Source organism: Onthophagus taurus, chromosome 7 (genome assembly GCF_036711975.1).
Source record: "Onthophagus taurus isolate NC chromosome 7, IU_Otau_3.0, whole genome shotgun sequence".
NCBI classification, from domain to species: domain Eukaryota; kingdom Metazoa; phylum Arthropoda; class Insecta; order Coleoptera; family Scarabaeidae; genus Onthophagus; species Onthophagus taurus.
The window spans coordinates 20435072-20455782 of NC_091972.1; the positions used below are offsets into that span (position 1 = coordinate 20435072).

At 31.6% G+C, this 20711-nt stretch overlaps 3 protein-coding genes across 3 annotated transcripts in view; all 3 read left to right on the forward strand.

Annotated features, from left to right (window-relative positions):
* Nucleotides 1–20711, forward strand: part of LOC111424637 (lost boys) — a 224783-nt gene that overhangs the window by 46982 nt on the left and 157090 nt on the right. The window lies entirely within an intron of this gene.
* LOC139430599 (protein distal antenna-like) lies at nt 3019–4840 on the forward strand. Its single transcript, XM_071197776.1, has one exon. The coding sequence runs from the start codon at nt 3089–3091 to the stop codon at nt 4790–4792; it is 1704 nt and encodes a 567-aa protein (XP_071053877.1). The 5' UTR covers nt 3019–3088; the 3' UTR covers nt 4793–4840.
* On the forward strand, nt 16889–18967 carry LOC111424638 (protein distal antenna-like). Its single transcript, XM_023058249.2, has one exon. It carries the CDS (start codon nt 17289–17291, stop codon nt 18891–18893), a length of 1605 nt encoding a protein of 534 aa, XP_022914017.2. The 5' UTR covers nt 16889–17288; the 3' UTR covers nt 18894–18967.

Below are 20711 nucleotides of genomic sequence, written 5' to 3' on the forward strand. Positions count from 1 at the left end.
CTCTTATTAACACTTTGGGAAATTTTCATACTCATATTCCAAGAAATGGATTTTATACGAATTTTTAAAACTTAATCGGCGAAAATTGCAAAATTCGAAAAAATTGTCGATCATTTCAAAAATTTATTTCTAAAAAACTAAAAGCGATTTTTCAAAACGGCTTATTGCATTAAAAAGAGGATACTTTCATTAATAATTGGTGGTATTTCCACAAGGATCGCTTTTAGTTCTTGAGAAAAAAATTTTTGAAATGGTCGACAATTTTTTCGAATTTTGCAATTTTCGCCGATTAAGTTTTAAAAATTCGTATAAAATAAGGTCCTTTAATATGAGTATGAAAATTTCCTAAAGTGTTAATAAAAGTGTCTTCTTTCCAATGAACAAATTTGTTTTGAAAAATAGCTTTTAGTTTTTGAGAAAACAACATTTGAAGTTTTAATAAAATGTTCGATGTTGCAACTTTCATCGATAACTTTAAAAATTCGCTATAAAATTCATTTCTTGAAGGATCCTTGTGGAAATATCACCAATTATTAATTAAAGTATTCTCTTTTTAATGCAACAAGCCGTTTTGAAAAATCGCTTTTAGTTTTTGAGAAATTAATTTTTGAAATGATCGACATTTTTTTCGAATTTTGCAATGTTGCCGATTAAGTTTTAAAAATTCGTATAATATAAAGTTCTTCGAATATGAGTATGAAAATTTCCCAAAGTGTTAATAAAAGTGTCTTCTTTCCAATGAACCAATTTGTTTTGAAAAATAGCTTTTAGTTTTTGAGAAAACAACATTTGAAGTTTTCATAAAATGTTCGATGTTGCAATTTTCATCGATAACTTTAAAAATTCGCTATAAAATTCATTTCTTGAAGGATCCTTGTGGAAATAACGCCAATTATTAATTAAAGTATTCTCTTTTTAATGCAACAAGCCGTTTTGAAAAATCGCTTTTAGTTTTTGAGAAATTAATTTTTGAAATGATCGTCAATTTTTTCGAATTTTACAATTTTCGCCGATTAAGTTTTAAAAATTCGTATCAAATCCATTTCTTGGAATATGAGTATGAAAATTTCCCAAAGTGTTAATAAGAGTGTCCTCTTTCCAATGAACCAACACGTTTTGAACAATAACATTTAATTTTTGAGAAAACAATATTTGAAGTTTTGATAAAATTTTCGATGTTGCAATTTTCAAAATTCGCTATAAAATTAATTTCTTGAAGAATCCTTGTGGAAATATCACCAATTATTAATTAAAGTATCCTGTTTTTAGAGTTGCTTCGCTAGTTAAATCAGCATCAAAAAAGTTCATTGTGTATCTTGAATCCAAATAAATTGACATATCTTATCAGCTTTCTTATTAATTTCATTTTTATAATAAAATAATAACTGTACTGTCTCGGCCGCAAGCGACCTCGGTTTAATCAAACTAAATTATACATTCTTTGCCAAGGACATATTCTGAAAAACGGAATAATTTCCAAATCATATAAAATACCATTTCTTTTCATTATTATAAATGCGAATAATATAATTACGTATAAGTTGAAAAACTGAATTGGTAAAATTGGGTTTGATTTAATTAATAGTTAGATTTGTGAAGTTTTATAGCTGCATGTTTTTGATAATCATAAAAGCTGATACAACATATTATTGGTTTATCGCTATTTAACATGCAACGTTCGATAAGTGCTATTTTCGGGTTTACACAAAAATTCATGAAGTTAATCGCGTTTAAAAGTTGCCGTGTTTACATGTGTTTATATTTAATGGGTGTAGTGTCAAAACGTATAAATAAATCCATTAAAATGTCGAAATAAACTTTTAACACGGTATCATTTTATAAATTTCGTATGTTTATAAAACTTTCATTCATAATTTTAACAACCTTACTTCTTCCTACTAGACTTTAAAACTTTAAAAGTCGTTCAAGTTCAAGTTTATAAAGTTTGCGCTAACGACCACCAGTTTGGTCGATCTCAATAAAATAGTACATTCAAAATAATAAGCCACTTGGTATAATGGTTCGAGTGTGCTCGCTAAATTCCAATTTCATTTGAGTTACTTAGTAGTAGAGAGTTCATAGAAAGCAAGTTTACGAAAGTGAATTCACCCCATATAACCTCGAAACTTTTAAAACGACCCCATAAAGTTCTTAAGCCCGAGCAACTTTCTGTTTCTCTTTAGAAGGACGGACAATCGGTGCGCTCGATAAAAAAGATTACGAAACGTAACCTAGCACAACAATCCAAAAACATTATCAAATAATAAAAGTGTAAACTTTATTTATCCAATCGATTATTTTTGGGGTAAAGTTGCGATGAAACGTAATTGTGCTATAACTCGAATCGAATACATAGTATTGTGACGGAGGGGGTTGGGTGGAATTGCATTTCAAAGTTATGAGTCACTTTCATCAGCTGTTTTTCCACGTGGTTACGATGGCGGGGGTGAAAAGGGAGGGCTCCCCTCCAATCCGGAGGAGGTATTGGTACAGCGTGAAACGGACTTCGCGCAAGTGTTCCAGCGGGGGCTTGCCATCGGGGGAGGAGGAGGGTGTCATGTCAACCCGTCACGCGGGGTTCGCGGTACCCCCTTCCATCCCCTCTATCCCCGTCGTGGTATTGATCGGCTGGACAAAGGAACTGACCAGCAGTTCGCAAGAAACACACCACCTCGTCTGCAGCATCCCTTAAATTGGCGCGTAGTCCATCCGAGGAGCATTCGCCATTGGGATACCGTCGAAAGCGCACGTACTCTAAAGTACTGCAAGTTTCCGCGTATTCAGTGATAAACGTGTGTTGGATGTGTGTCAAAGTTTAATGTGTCGGGTTAACTTTGCAAACTGAAATTGAAAAGAAAGCCGGGTGAGAAGACGTTTTAAAACCACGTGTTTCCCCTCGCGTCATTATTAAAAAGAAGACGAACGGCTATGCGGAAGTGAGAAAGAAATAACTCCGAACATTGCGCAGCACGAGTCGGCACGTCCGCTTTCATTGGATTGGATCCCACTAAAAATATAAACACGCAAACCTCGCCACGTGGTGGTTTTAAAATCGGGCAACGTGTTCGGAATAACGCAACGCCTCCTCATGGCCATGAGCGGCTCCAAAATCGGCGAAAAGCCCGAAAAGAAAATACTCAACCCCCAGGAAAAACTGGCTGCCATCAACAGAGTCAACGAAAGAGGGGAGAGCAAAGCATCGGTAGCCAGAGACTTGGGAATACCCGAATCGACACTTAGAGGTTGGTGCAAAAATTCGTTAAGAATAAATTATCAATCAAGTCGTAGCAGCCCGGATACCGATGATGCTTTAAAACTTTCACCCACCCCTAACGGAAGTAGCAACAAAAGAAAATCTTTGTTATCGACGAATTCGTCTTGCAAAAAAAGAGGGCGTAGGCCCAATTCGCCCAATATAACCACAAACCAATTATTAATGACCGGTTCGACGCTAACCGAACTTAACAGATTAAAATCTGAATACGGTTTATCCAGAACAACCGATTACTTGACCCAATCATCAACAATTGACAGCAACACTAGTTCATTAGACGCCGCAATGAGAGGGTGGGCTCTACAGATGCAAATGTTACTACAAGCTTCAATGGCTACTTCCTCAACCGACATTTCATCTAATAATCACCCCATAATTAACCCATTAAGCACCCAAAACAACATTACTTCATCATCTTTATTAACAAATTCAACAAATAACGCAACTTCGAATATAATTAATCAACTTTGGGCGGAATCGACCTCCACCAACAATCCTTTATATCCATCCACCTTAACAACACCATCAACATCCTCAACTTTACCATTAAATCTTAATTTTCCAACGACTTCTAACACGAATTTATCTCAAATTTCAACAAATTCCCTTTTAATGAGTTATTTACCTACCACGCTCATGGATACAAATTTAAATCAAAATAAATCCTCCAATTTACCAACAACAAAAAATTCATTTTATCAAACTCAAACTCAAAAATACCCATGGAGAACTAATAGCCCAAATAATTATATGCAAAATTATGGATCAAGCGCTTCAAGTAGTGGAAGTATGAGTCCTAAAAGCCGGGGGAGCACCAATCAAGGTTTTAACGACCTTTATTACGGCACCGATGAAGAAGCACCCGCTTTAACAAATTTAAGCCAATCCAATGAAGAAACTTCATCAGATAGCATAATGATCCCTAAAACCATCCCAATTCCAATGGATTTTTCAAATCATCCCCACACCTCACAAACCACCTCTTTAATCGATGATATATCAAAAAGCGAATTTCCCCCCGTTGATATTCGTTTGCAAGAAACTACAATTTCCCAACAAATAAAACTTGAACCAAAAAATGATGAAATAAAACCCGAAGAAAATAAAATGGAAATACAAACCGATGAATTAAAAAGTGAAATGTCTCAAACTAGTAATAAATCGTCAATAGAAGAAGATAAAAAGGATGTAAATGATCAATTAATTGGATCGACGTCTTCATCGGCGAAATTAGACTCGTGCACCGATGGGCATAGAAAAAATTTAGAATCTGTTTTGGCTTCGGTTTTTCAAGTCACCAACAATAACACAATAGTGTCCCTGGATGAAGAGCAAAAAGTGATTTCGATAACGGAGGCTATTGAATGCGGGGAAGTTTTTTTGAAATTCTTGGAAACGGCCAAAGATCCCAACGTGACCGCGTCGCAAATAACGCAGTTCAAACACATTCTCGGTAGTATAAAAGCGGGATGTTCTCAAAAAAATAATGAAAGAAAACCAAAAGTTAGTCGTAAATAAAGTTTTTGTTGAAATTGATGAAAATATATTTAAATAAATTAATGTCGTGTACAGAATAATATATTATAATTATATTCCATAAATGTTATATACGTTTATTATCTTAGCACATTCTTATTATTAGCTGTTTATCAATTATTACACTACATAACTCTTGTCTAGTATGTAATCTATTGTATATATCTTAGGTAATTACCTGATACGAATTAATTAAATTTAACTACCGTAAAGTTTCCATTAATAATCAATACAATCTATACTCTGACGTACCTTAATAGGTTTAGTTGAGAATTTTGCATCGATTACTTTAAGCAGTGCCAAATATGAACTGTGTTAAACACAATTTAAGTTCCTTAACATGTGTTTCGTTAATTAATCTTTATTGAACGCATGCTGTACCTTTATCATTATTCCTATTGTAAATGTTTGTAGATCTACCTCGTTATTGTATAATAGGAGTTTTAAGTACGCAAAATTTAAAATTTGTGTACCCGATAAATATGTGATTTAGGTGTACAATTACCATCATAGCATAATTATTATTATTATTATGTAATGAATGTATTCGGTAAGCTAAAAGTACTCCTTTGGTGATAGTACTGTTTTGCAAATATTTTTGTACCAGTTGAAAAATCAGATCTATTAAATAAATAAATTGTCAAATGTGATTTTTGTGGATTGTTTTATTTTAATTTCCTCCCCGTTATTTCACAACAATACGAGATTTACAGGCAAGTATACAAAAATTCGCAACCTCATAACTGTTCAAGATTATTTATGATTCGTAGATAATCGTAGTAGCTCGGTGTGATTTATAATATTAGCGGATAGATAAAATATCAAAAATTACCACGCGCGATTACTTATTATTTAACATTTACAGTTGGGTTAAAAAATTCAACAATGTTTATGGAAAATAAGAAATTGTTTATCCTCATTAAATTTGCTTTAAAATATTCTTCTAGATATCTAAATTCGTTCTTGAGATATGATTTATTAAACTTCTATTCTTCCAATTTATAACAATCAAATATGTAGAGTTTGGTTTAAAAATTCATAACAACAATATTTATGGAAATTAAGAAATTATTTATAGCGTACTTCACCTTCATTAAAATTCAGTTCTTGAGATACGATATATTAAACTTCTATTCTTTCAATCTATAACAATCAAATATACATAGTTTGGTTTAAAAAAATCATAACAACGATATTTGTGGACATTAAGAAATTATTTATGGCACATTTAATCCGCAAATATTTGCTTTAAAAGGTTTTTTATTTCATCTCGATATCTCAAATCGTTCTTGAGATACGGTTTATTAAACTTCTATTCTTCAAATATATAACAATCAAAATGCATAGTTTGGTTTAAAAATTCATAACAATAATATTTGTGAAAATTAAAATAGCGCATATAATCCTCATTAAATTTGCTATAAAATGTTTTTTATTTCATCTTGATATCTCAAATCGTTCATGAGATATGATTTATTAAACTTCTATTATTCTAATCTATAACAATCAAATATGCACAGTTTGGTTTAAAAAATCCTAACAACAATATTTGTAGCAATTAAGAAATTATTTATGGCACATTTAATCCTCATTAAATTTGCTTTAAGATATTCTTTATTTCATTTTGATATCTCAAATCGTTCTTGAGATACGATAAATTAAACTTCTATTATTTCAATTTATAACAATAGTATCATAACAATAATATTCATAACAACATATGTGGAAGATTAGAAATTATTTGTGATACATAATCTTCATTAAAATTTTCTTTAAAATGTTTTTTATTTCACCTTGATATCTCAAATTGTTCTTGGGATACAATTTATTAAATTTCTATTCTTCAAATGTATAACAATCAAATGTGGATAGTTTGGTTTAAAAAATTCATAACAACAATATTTGTGGAAATTAAGAAATTATTTATGGTACATTTAATCCTCATTAAATTTTCTTTAAAATGTTCGTTGTTTCATCTTGATATCTCAATTCGGTATTAAGATACGATTTATTAAAGTTTTATTCTTAAAATCAACAACAATCTAATATGCAGAGTTTGATATAAAAATTCATAACAACAACATTTGTGAAAATTAAGAAATTATTTATGGCACATTTAATCTGCATTAAATTTTCTTTAAAATGTTCTGTATTTCATCTCGATGTGTCAAATCGTTCTTGAGATACGATTTATTAAACTTTTATTCTTCAAATGTATAACAATGAAATATGCAGAGTTCCTAACAAAAATTCATAACAACAATATTTGTTGAAATTAAGAAATTATTTATAGTACATTCAATCTTGTCAAGCCTTAAAATGTCTTTTATTTTATCTTCATATCTGAAATCGTTCTTGAGATATGATTTATTAAACTTCTATTCTTTCATTCTATAACAATTAAATATGGAGAGTTTGGTTTAAAAAGTCATAACAACAATATTTGTGGAAATTTGGAAATTATTTACGGCACATTTAATCCGCATTAAATTTGCTTTAAAATGTTTTTTATTTCATCTTGATATCTCAAATCGTTCTTAAGATATGATTTATTAAACTTCTATTCTTTCAAGCTATAACCATCAAATATGTAGAGTTTGGTTTAAAAATTTATAACAACAATGTATATGAAAAATAAGAAATTATTCGTGGTACATTAACTCTTTGTTAAATTTGCTTTAAAATGTTTCTTATTTTATCGTATTATCTTAATTCGTTGTTGAGATACGACTTTTTAAACTTCAAAGATCATGCTACGTTAATTAGCGTAGCAAATGAACTGATTCCGCCTTCAACAGAACACAGTACTCCAGCTCATTCGCATATCAGGGAGTGATGTAAGAGTACATTCACTTGTTTTCCACCACTACAACAGTCAAAACAGGAATGCTGTACATAACCAAATATAAATACATGAATATTGAACTTAGCAGTTAACTGGAATTAAATCAACACAGTTGAAAACTGCTAATGGGTTTGCAAGTAGCGAAGTCTCCAGACCAGGAGCAGCTGGATGTGACAAAGGAGATCAAGGAGAAATGGGTCAAGTGATAACTTTGTTCGTGTATGTCATAAAAGGTCTTATACATACATCCGAACACTGCTTTCTTAAGATATATACTTGTTTTGCCATATTATGACCCTATTCTTCATATGTCAAACTTAATCTTGGCCTTCTTTATTTTCTTCTTCCACACAGTTTCCGGGATCGCTCCACTGGCGATTATGTACTCTCATACATCTCGAATATTTTTTTTGCGTATTTTTGTGAATTTCGGGTTGAGCAGAATTTCTGATCATTTTAGTTTGAATTGTATGGTACTCATCATCATTAACACTAAGAAATAGAGACAGAAATATATTTAGACATTTTATATTACGATACTTCTAGAATTTTTGTAAAATTCTAGTTCAGCAGACTTTCTGATCAATTTAGTTTGTTCTTCATCATCATATCTAAAATATCAAACGTTAGAAAATATAGTCCTCATTTCTTTCAAAAACTAATTCTATTTCAATTTCTACAAATTTAATTAGATCTGTCCATATGTTTTGATCAGATTAATTTGAATTGCATTGTGTTTTCATTACATACAGGTTGTTTCTGTAAATCGTGGCATACTTTTAATCACAAATACTAGAATAAAAATGATGACGATTCGTGTAAAAATTTATGATCTAAATCCATAAATGTTTATGATATAGGCTTTCAAAGTTAAGAAATTTTGAAAATTTTCTTAAATATTTTCAATATGGTTTGTCTTAGAAAGACTAAATTTGGTAAACAGGGCAATGTTATAAGAAATTGTTTAAGATCACTATTGAAAATATCGAACCACGGAATCAATGCTATACAGGTGTTCACAAACCCTTAATTATTATTCAACTGATTCTAAAAGCTTATTTCTTTCTAAATTGATTTTCACTCTTAGAAAATTTTGTTTAGACGCATCGTTTTCGAGATATTTGCTAAAAGATACAATCTCGATTTTGAAATGTTTTCATTAATCATTTTTCATATATTTATTAAGTGCCTATGGAAACAAATTACAATTAAAGACAACATTTAGAAAGTGTTTCTAAATATCGAAAGACTTTTACGTGAGACAGGAAATTTAAGACAGAAGTATGTATATAACGGGAATCAGAGGTCAGTTCGTACACCCTAACTAGAAGAAAACATTTTGGGTTTTGTGACAGATCGTAGCACTGCAGTACTGTTAAGAGCAACAGTTTAGACATTTCAGAATGTCCATAGGTACCTCTTGGCATGTCCTACATGAACAGCAATTGTATCCATACCATTTATCGAGAGCACAAGAATTAAAAATTGCTGATTATCCCTTCCAAGTACAGTGTTTACAATTTTTGCAAAACTCGGGTTAGCACATTTTCTGATCAATTTAGTTTAATAATCTACATTGTAGTCATCATCATATCTACAATATCACACGTGACAAAAAATAGTTTTGCCATTTCTTATTTTTTTTGAAAAATCAATTTTAATTTTTGCAAATTTGAACTTAGCACATGTGTTGGTCAGTTTAATTTAAATTGCATCGTACGAAATAGAGAAAGAAAATAATTTTTGACATTTTATATTTCTTTAAAAAACAGATTTCTGGAATTTTTGCAAAACTCGGGTTAGCACATTTTCCGATCAATTTAGTTTAATAATCTACCTTGAATTCATCATCATATCTACAATATCACATTGTTGCATTATTATTATTAAATCATAAAATCAATCAAAGCGGGTGAACACGCAACCTTAAAAATCGTAATACCAGAAGAAATAAAAGAGGGAGATGCCTTAAGTCCATTCCTGCTCAAATTTCTGATAACCAGATAAGCAGGAAAACGATCTGTAAGGTGTGCTACGCCGATGATGCAGTTATTTACGAGTCGGGTGGACAGCTCAATATGACCATAGAAAAATTTATATATATTATGTATATAGAAGGTCATCTCGCAACTATTTTTTGGTACAAGCGCTCCCAAGGAGATTGTGAGGGAACTAATTAGGTTAAAGCGCAAAATTTAAATATAGGTATTTCTATACCGGTTTATGCCATTACTTTATTTTGAAGAGGTCAAGTGCATTTTCCGAATAAATAGGAAAAATATGAATTTAAAGTTTTTCCAAGATAATATTCATAATTTTTAACGTATATTGCTCTCATTGGCTAAGGGCCGGTTGTACCACCTCCCGATAAGTTTATCCCATAGATAAATTGGCGCACTTAGCCAATGAGAGCGTTTAAAACCGCTGTAATCATGGTAATTATCCGCTAGATAGTTTATCGGGAGGTGGTACAACAGAGCGCCAATTTATCTATCGGATAAACTTATCAAGAGGTGGTAAAAGTGGCCCTAACTTATTTAAATACTTAACTAAAGGATATAAAATACTAAGCCAAAAGAACGTAAGGAAGAAAATTTGCTTATACAACGGGGTTATCACCAATTATCACACTAAACGACAAAACAAAAATGTGACGTTTGCTTTCACGTCTGAGTTTGACGTTATACATAAATTTTTTTATGGTTACAACCGCTTTGTTTGTGTCGATAATGCAGATAGCTGCAAATTCAGTCTACAACGTCATCCAGTGGATTGCGAGGGTACTAAATCTCGGTCTACATTTTTATAGTAGTAAGATTACACACCATGAATATGACAAAATTTATAATTATTAATTTTTTTCATGACAAAAGCCATAAAATTTTCCGCAAACATATTTTTTATATTTTATATTTCTTTAAAAAACTGATATTTCTGCAATTTTTGCAAAATTCTTGTTCAGCACATTTTCTGATCAATTTAGTTTAATCTACATTGTAGTCATCATCATATCTAAAATATCACACATGACAAAAAATAGTTTTTCCATTTCTTATTCTTTTGAAAAACCAATTCACTTTTAATTTTAGCAAATTTCAACTTAGCAGATGTTTTGGTCAGTTTAATTTAAATTGCATCGTATTTTTCATCACATATAGCAACAAATAATTAAACAAAACTTCTTTTACCACATCTTAGTTTTTTGCAGAATTAGCTATTTGTGTATTTTTTGCAAATTTCGGGTTCAACAGACTTGCTGATCAATTTAATTTTAATTGTATCTTATTTTTCATCATTTACAACAACAAATAGAGACAGAAATTGATTTTTGCCGGTTAAAAATGTTTCTGGAATATTTATAAAGCTCGGGTTTAGCTGAACTCTGTATGTTATCTTCATCCGTCGACGACAGAGCAGCATTGTGCGCATAGCAAATTATTATGCAGTAGTTCGTTTCCCAATTGATGACTCTTTCAACTGATCAAACTCTTTTCACATGTATTGAATTGTGTTGTTAATCCTATTTCTTATGAATTAATACTCGTTAATTGTCGCTTAATTTGTCTTAGTTTACAAGTTTGTCGCGTGCTTTTTTATGAATAATTTTTGAGGTATTGCCCTTTAATATTAATTAAATATAATCTTCTTCTACTAAACTTACTGGTTGTAAGGTTAGAACAGTTGGGTATCAATGAATGAAATCGTTGGTAGTATTTTCCCAGTTTTCCCCAAACATAAGATTCACAAGTTTTTTCATATTAGCTAGCAACCTATTCTTTTGAAATTGGGTGAGATAGAGGAAGATTAGGGATCATAAACTGGGCAGCGGACTTTCCGTTGAAACATTGTTTCAATGGGGATATGAAGACTTATCCATCATCTTCAAAGCGGACTCCAATGTATTCTATATTTAATTTTATCGTTTTATTTAAAGATAATGCGGAATTTTTAATCGAGAAACTCGTTTCCAAAAATTCATGAATGAAATGATCAGTAAATTCACGTTACTATAGTAACTAAGTGGCATTTAACGTTTTCCTCGCCAACTATAATTAAAATTTTGAATATTAATCTTTAATATTTTAGAATTGAAAAATAACACTTATTTTCCCCAAATACACCATAGTTGCGATACATCATTGGAAAGCTAAAAATATACACTTTTCAGTAAAACACCATAATCAACTATAGTTCGTATTTAAAAAAATACAACTTTATGTTATATCTCAAAAATTATCAACTATATTTAAAATTTTTCAACGGCGATATATTCTACTCAAAAAAGTGTCTTAAGAATGTATTAACCGCTTTTCTTTAATTTAAAAAATAAACGAAATATGTGCATTTTTTGAAATCGCAAAAATTTGATTGTTTGGCTATAACTTAAAAACAAAAGCAGATAGAGGTTTAGTCTTTGCGGGATTGGGTTAGTCTCGAAAAAAGAGACCGGGACATGGCAGCTACTTTTTTCGTATCACCTATAGTTTCTGAGATAGCCTATAATAACACCCTGTACATATAGATAGAAATTCACTATGATTCGATATTTTATAAATACTTTCTTTTTCCTGATGGGTATCTACGTTTCTGCCGCATATTTTACCATATTCATCAGAACTTGAAAATTCGTCATTGATATTAATAGTGCATTGACGACTATTTACTATTTTTTTTGTCCGTCAGATACCAATGTTTTATTCGATTCGGCTTCGAATATCGTCAGATGACCTTTATCTTGTTCATTGTTTCAACAAATTCATCAACCCTCACCTGCTTATTTTGCAAAAAGTGAGTTTTGACTAAGTTAAACTCACGTTCAACATGCGCACTGGATGCAGGTGTACGACCGTAACCAAAAGATATCGTACAAATGTTGCCCCATAATGGAAACTTCTAATCTTTTTAACAAATAAACCGCTATTTTAGGGCAGACCCGCGGATTGTCTCTATCTTCTTCTTCTGATCTGTTAACAGAATTTACTTCTTCTTTAATTTCTAAACCCTAATCACCCCAACTAAAATTTTCTTTCGCACTAAGACATTCATCATTATCTTTTTCGTGGCTGCAATTTATGGAATCTAAATCAATATCTAGTTTTAATAAGCTTTCATTCATTTTACCATGCTGCACAGCCTTAGATCTACTTACTACATAACGCGATTGACGCGACAAATTTGTAAACTTTACGACAAATTACAACAAATTAAGCGACAATTTATGACGTCATTAGTTTTTTGTTATCTCCACTCTTTACCATAGATTTCAACTGCCACGTTAGCACTACCTCAAAAATGCAATATTTCAAATATTGTTTATAAAAAAGCACGCGACAAATTTGTAAACTTGACGACAAATTACAACAAACTAAGCGACAATTAATGCAATAATTTTTTTTATTCAAATCGCAAAATGTAGTGCCAACTTGACAGAGGTATTTTGGCCAGTTTAATTTAAATTGCATTACATTTTTCATCACATATAGTATCAAAGAATAAAAGAAAACGATTTTCGCCACTTCTTATTTCTCTTGAGAATGATTCTTTTTGAGTATTTTTGTGAATTTTGGGTTGAACAGAATTTCTGATGTTTTTAGTTTGAGTTGTATCATACTTATCATCATTAAGAAATAGAGAAAGAAAATAATTTTTGAAATTTTGTATTAGTTAAAAAAACGGATATTTTTGAAATTTTTAATAAATTCTGGTTCAGCAGACTTTCTGATCTATTAAGTTTTATCTGCATTGTAGTCATTATCATATCTAAAATATCACACATGACAAAAAATAGTTTTGCCATTACTTATTTTTTGAAAAACCTATTTTAATTGTTGCAGATTTGAACTTATCAGATGTTTTGGTCAATTTAATTTAAATTGCATCGTATTTTTCATTACATATAGCAACAAATAATTAAACAAAACTTTTTTTACCACATTTTAGTTCTTTGCAGAATTAGCTTTTTGGGTATTTTTACAAATTTCGTGTTCAACAGAATTTCTCATCAATTTGGTTTTAATTGTCTCTTATTTTTCATCATTTATAACAACAAATAGAGAAAGAAATTAATTTCTGCCGTTTAAAAATTTTTCTGGAAAGTTTATAAAGCTCGTGTTGAGCTGAACTCTTCTTATTTCTTCTGAATTAATACTCCACAAATGTTATCAACTGTGGTTTGTACTCTAGATATGCTTGTGATTTTTCATTCGCTAATTTTTTTGTTTTGTGTTTGTTTTGATCAGCTACTTCTGTTTTTTGCATTTTAGCATATGAGATAATAATGAGATATAATTTTACGATTTATTGAATACTTCATTTATATGAAATATTATAATTTGTAAATCGGTTGTTCGGCTTTAATGCAAAATCAAGTTTTTTCTCCTTCAAGTTGTTAGAGTTATTAAGTAATAAGTACTGAATTTAAATGCCCCTAAACAGGAAGTAAAAGAAATAAAAAAAGCACCTATAAAATTCCTCCCTTATCATCCATCGTGCTGGTTTTAAAGCACTGGTCCACTTATTTTAGGCCAAAATATTAATAGGAATTCAACTTTCTGATAGATGAGATTATACAATAGGTGGCATCTTGAATCTGGGATACAGAATGGAATACCATATTAAAACATAAAATTAATCCAATCAATCAAAGCGGGTGACACACAACCTTAAAAATTGTAACTCCAGGAGAAATAAGACAGCAAGATGCCTTAAGTCCATTCCTGCTTAATCTTCTGATGACCAGAATGACCAGGAAAAAGATTTGTAAAGTGTGCTACGCCGATGATGCAGTTATTTACTAGTCATCTTTAAAAAACAGATATTTCTGGAATTTTTGTAAAATTCAGGTTCAGCGCATTTTCTGATCAATTTAGTTTAATGTACATTGTAATCATCATCATATCTAAAATATTACACATGACAAAAAAACTCCCGCCCTAGCCGTTCGGCTGTCATTCTTATTTCCGGTATTATAATTGTGACAGTCAAGTGAGAAACACAATCGAAAGCCTTAGTAAAATCATAGAAACATGCCCCACTGAAATATTTTTTATCAATAGAGCACTTTACATGTTCAACAATGTAGAAATGGCGTCACTGGTTGGCCGGCCCTGCCTAAATCCAAACTGATCATTAGATAATAATTGATTAATAATAATAATAGTAATTCATCATATCTAAAATATCATCTACGAGAAAAAAAATTGTTCTGCCATTTCGCATTTCCTTCAAAAACCAATTCTATCTCAATTTCTATAAAATTGAACTGCCCAGATGTTTTGGCCAGTTTAATTAAATTGCATTGCATTTTTCATCACATCTAGCATCAAAGAATAAAAGAAAACGATTTTTGCCACTTCCTATTTCTCTTGAGAATCATATTTTTTCATCAACATTAATTCTAAGAAATGGAGAAAGAAAATTATTTTTAATGTTTTGTATTTCTTTAAGAAACAGGTATTTGTGGAATTTTTGCAAAATTCTGATTTAGCAGATTTTCTGATCAATTTAGTAAAATCTACATTGTAATCATCACATCATATCTAAAATATTAAACATGACCAAAAAATACTTTTACCGTTTTTCTTTCTTTGAACATCCAATTCTATTTTAATTTTTAACAGTGTAATTTGAATTGCATCTTGTTTTTCATCACATACACGGTGTTTCTATAAGTCGTGCATAATTTTAATTACAAATACTAGAGTCGAAATGATGATGATTCGTGTAAAAATTGTAGGTCTAAATCTATAAATAGCTAAGATATAGGCCATCAAAGTTAAGAATTTTTAAACATTTTCTTAAATATTTTCTATATGGTTTGTCTTAGAAAGATAAAATTTGGCAAATAGTGCAATGTTATCATGAAAAATCGTTTAAGATCACTTTTGAAAATATGGAAACACAGGATCACTATGCTATACAGGTGTTTACAAATGTTATTTCCTGAAATCTTTTTTATTATTTCATAAACCATTAATTTTTCAAACTCATTCTATAAACTGATAGACGAATCATTTTCGAATTATTCACAAAAAGATTCAAAGTCGTTTAAACGAAATCTGTCAAATTATTACTCTATGTAGCATGGATCTGTATTTTCTTCAGTACAATTATTTTTCAGCAATAATACATTTTTCCATCATAGTATGGAAAAACTGTATTTGCAACGGATGATCAGCAACTTTAAATTCTAGTATTCTTAAAAAATGGATGGATATAATTGCTGTTCATGTAGAACATCCTAAGACGTACCTTTGGATATTCTGAAATGACTAAACTGTTGCTGTCACAAAATCCATAATGTTTTCTTCTGGTTGGGGTGTACGAATTGACCTCAGATTCCCGGTATTTACATACTTCTGTCTTAAATTTCCTGTCTCACGTAAATGTCTTTCGATATTTAGAAATGTTTTTCTATCAGGTTGTCTCTACTTACAATTTGTTTCCATAGGCACCTACGATTAATGAAAACATTCCAAAATCGAGGTTGTAGCTTTTTGAAAATATCTCGAAAACGATGCGTCTAATCAAAAGGTTCTAGGCTTTTAGAATCAGTTGGAAAATTTGAGAGTTTATGACATAATAAAAAAGTTGCAGCATTGTGCGCATAGCAAATTATTATGCAGTAGTTCGTTTTCCAATTGATGACTCTTTCAACTGATCGAACTCTTTTCACGTGTATTGAATTGTGTTGTTGATCCTATTTCTTATGAATTAATACTCCTCAAATGTTATCGGCTGAGATTTGTAGTCTAGATATGCTTGTGATTTTTCATTCGCTAGTCTCTTTTTTTTGTTTTTTGTTTTGTTCACGTACTTCTGTTTGTGCATCTTAGAATATGAGGGCTACAATAGGCATAGAATAACAGATTTGTTTCGTATTAATTTTACGATTTATTGAATACTCCATTTATATGAAATATTATAATTTGTAAATCGGTTGTTCGGCTTTAATGCAAAATCAAGTTTTTTCTCCTTCAAGTTGTTAGAGTTATTAAGTAATAAGTACTGAATTTAAATGCCCCTAAACAGGAAGTAAAAGAAATAAAAAAAGCACCTATAAAATTCCTCCCTTATCATCCATCGTGCGGATTTTAAAGCACCGGTCCACTTATTTTGGACCGGTCTACGCCACGTGTCCAAAAGGATAATGAAATAAGTCCTTCCACCACCAGCGGGCCCTCGCGGCACCCCCTTAAATTGCCGCGTAGCATCACCGCGACCATTCGTTCGTAGGTCGTCGTCAGCGTAAGTCGCAGCACAGCGATTCTCGTTTCTCATTTTGTCGCGTAGTAGTAGACCGGAGCGGAGTGAGTTTGCCGAAACAGAAAACGCGTTTTCGCCGGTCGGTCGTTCCTCTCTTTCTAACATTCTCCATATCTCCGTATAGAGATATATATCTCGGTTAATAGTGACCTTGGAAAAAACGTTTTGCTGTACAGTGAAGAAGCCCGTTACGGGAAAAATAAAAGTGGAAGAACAAACAAAGTGACCGGCTGCGGTTTGTAAACAAAAACAGAGACAGTTTCGTCAAACCGGCCACGTGTTTGCTTTCGCGAACTTAATTCTCCACTTGTGTTGCTCTTATTATCATTCGTTCTGGAGGATCTTTGCGGAGGTGGTTTCGCACCAAACATGGGCGGTGCTAAATTGGCCGAAAAACCCGAAAAGAAGATCCTCAATCCTCAAGAAAAACTGGCCGCAATAACGCGAGTTAAGGAAGGCGGCGAAACAAAAGCTTCCGTCGCTCGGGATTTAGGAATTCCAGAATCAACTTTAAGGGGATGGTGTAAGAATTCGTTAAGGATTAATTATCAATCGAATCGGAGCAGTCCCGATACGGATGACGCATTAAAATTATCGCCGAGTGGTAAACGAAGATCTCTTTCTTCTGGCGGGTCTAAAAAGAAATCGAGGAGATTGTCGGCAATTTCTCCAACCTCAACTTTAAATTCGTCATCCACCCTCGCCGAATTAAACCGTTTAAAAGCCGAATACGGCTTGAGTAGAGTGAGTGAGTACTTAAATCAACCAATTGGAACTTCAGGATTAGACGCTGCCATGCAAGGTTGGGCTTTACAAATGCAAATGTTGTTGCAAGCTTCAGTTGCTGCTTCAACCCAGGATACCACACCTTCAATTAATACCCCTCTTATTGCTACAACCTCGCAAGTAACTTCAACAACCAGCACTGTTGACACATCCCTTTTAAATAGTCTTCGACCATCGTTAACCGAAACATCAAGCAATTCTCTTTATCTTTCATCACTCCCAAGTTTCCCCCCAACCACTTCTTCATCAACCTTTGGAAATTTTTCCTCGAACTTAACCAATCCTTTCTTAATGAGTTATCTAGCCAATTTAAACGAAACCCCTTCCTCAAATGGAGTCCCTACAACCGTCGCTAAAACACCAAAATATTCTTTATCCCCTCAATACCAAAACACACCGAAATGCCCATGGAGATCTAACAGCCCAACCGCTTACGTTCAACCATTTGCTTCAAGCGGCTCTTCAAGCGCAAGTGTCAGCCCAAGAAGCCGAACAAGTCTAAACAGCCAAAATTTGAATGAATATTACGGAACCGATGAAGAAGGCCCCATCGATATGAGTACTTCAAATGAAGATAGTTCTTCAGATAGTTTATCATTAACCAGAACAAATCAAGTACCACCCAAAGATGAACCGATGGATTTTTCTTCAAACCATATCGATAAACTTGAGGAACCATCAAAAATGGAATACCACCAAAGGAACGTTGAAGAAATTCCAATGTTTCCTCAACCAATTAATGAAAATGGAAAACCCGCGGAGAAAAATGACGACGAAAAAAAGTTTGAAGAAAATAACAAAAATATTGATAAAGATGAAAAAAAAAAAATCGAAAAAATCATAATTAAAAAAGACGAAGGAATTCTTTTTAACGAACTAACCAAACCCGAACAACAAATCGAAGAGGAAAAGGAAGAAATTCACGGGAAAAAATTAGAATCGGTTTTAGAATCGGTATTTCAAGTCACCAATAACAACACGATCGTTTCGTTGAACGGGGAGAAAACGGTTTCGAACGAGGAAGCCGTCCAATGCGGGGAGATTTTTTTAAAATTCTTGGAAACCGCGAAAGATCCCAACGTAACGGCAAGTCAAATAACCCAAGTAAGACATATTTTGGGTAATATCAAGTCAGGTAATGTGCCGAAAAACGGCGAACAAAGAAAACCAAAGGTAAGTCGTAAATAAAAATTTACGATTAATCAAACAAGACAAACGACAAAAATAAATGTAAAAATTAAAATTAAAATAAAAATAAAAATACAAAAATCGTTGTACAATTTAGATAATATAAAAAATAATTGTCTCGTTAATTAAAAAAAAAAGAATTAGATATATTTAAGATGTTGATAAGGCGGATAAAAATTTATTAATTAAAATGTATGTATTTAAAAATACGATATAATTAATGTATTATAGCGTCGTTACCTCTTTAATTTAATTTAATTTACAGTAGTAATTATAATTTGTTTATAATAAATGCAGGTTTTTTTGTAAAGCTTTCAAGTATAGATGATAGCTTGAATAGTGCCAAATTTTGGCTGTGCACTTTTCTTTTTTATTTCTTTAATTTCGTTTCATTTGCCAATAAGATTTATTTAAAAAAAAAAACCTTAGACCTAGTTACCTCATTAAATAGTTGTACTGTGTATAGGGATATGCAAAAAAGATACTACTACAAATATGTGATCTTTGACCGTTTAGATTTTTGCCCAAGTACGTGTTTAGTAGGTTTAAGTCCTTGGACTATTGTGCATTTTCTAATATTTTTGTACCAGTTGAGAAGAATTATTAAAATAAAATTATCTAAAAATTAATTTTTGGTTTTTTTTATTAATAAAATCGTCCTTTAGGTAAGTATAAAGTTAATTCGATGCGAAACAAAACATTAAATTCAAATTAATTCCATTACAAACACTGAATGAAAAGCGGATTTAAATCTACTTCATTCAATGTAGATTGTCGGGTTTGTAACTAAAAACGTATCGGATCTGGTCGGATTTAAAAATAAAATAAAGGAATTAATGAATTTAAACAATAAAATACGTGAGGGGAATGATAAAAAGCGCCTTCTCTCGGTTGAAATATTAACCGAACGGCAATGAAAGATGGAACAGTCAATACAGATGGAATGTGGTCGGAGCTTTTTATTTGTTTTGTAGTTTTACTACGTTTACTACGATCCATTCATATCTCCCATTCATGTGAGAGTTATTATTTTTCCCTTTTTATTTTCATCTCTCGCTTTTCCGTCGATTTAGTCGTTTTGCCTTGCCGACCCGGAGAGTTCAACTTTATTATCCTTTTAAAAAGAAGGAGGGCACTTTGAAACGGCCTCCTCCTCCACATTTTTTTGTTTACTTTAAGGGTGATTCTCTTCAACGTGTGTTTATTTTATTTTATCACGTTTTTGCTATTTACTTTATCTTAAAAGAAATTTCATCATTAATTAATTATTAAACCTCTATCCCTTCGTATATTTCCATACGTTTTTCTTCAAAGCCTTTCACATTTCAGACGCTAGATTGCAAATGACGAAATTGGTTAAAATTTAACAATATATACATAAACAAACTAACCAACAATCAATTAATACTAATTACTAATTATCAATTAAACTGTTTTTATCAAGTTCCACAAGCACAAATCAATAGAATTTAAGAAACCCTTTGTTTCAAAAATAAATACCATTTCAAATCATAAAATTTGCACACAACCTCAAATATCGCAACAGCAAGAACAATCAAGGAGAATCGACTTCAACCTTCTGATTGTGAGATGAGATTGTACAACAAATAGCATCATTGGATCTTGAATACAGAATGAAATACCATATCAAATCATAAAATTAATCCAATCGTAACACCAAGAGATATAAGAGAGGGAGATACCTTAAGTCCATTTCTGTTCAACCTTCTGATGAGCAAAATGATGCAGTTATCTACCAGTCAGCCCGACAGCTCAATATAACAATATCTATAGTTATGATAAAAACCACGAAATTTT

What these genes read in the sequence shown, in the direction of transcription:
- LOC139430599 (XM_071197776.1), top strand. Translation starts at nt 3,089, where the DNA reads ATGGCCATGAGCGGCTCCAAAATCGGCGAAAAGCCCGAAAAGAAAATA.
- LOC111424638 (XM_023058249.2), top strand. Translation starts at nt 17,289, where the DNA reads ATGGGCGGTGCTAAATTGGCCGAAAAACCCGAAAAGAAGATCCTCAAT.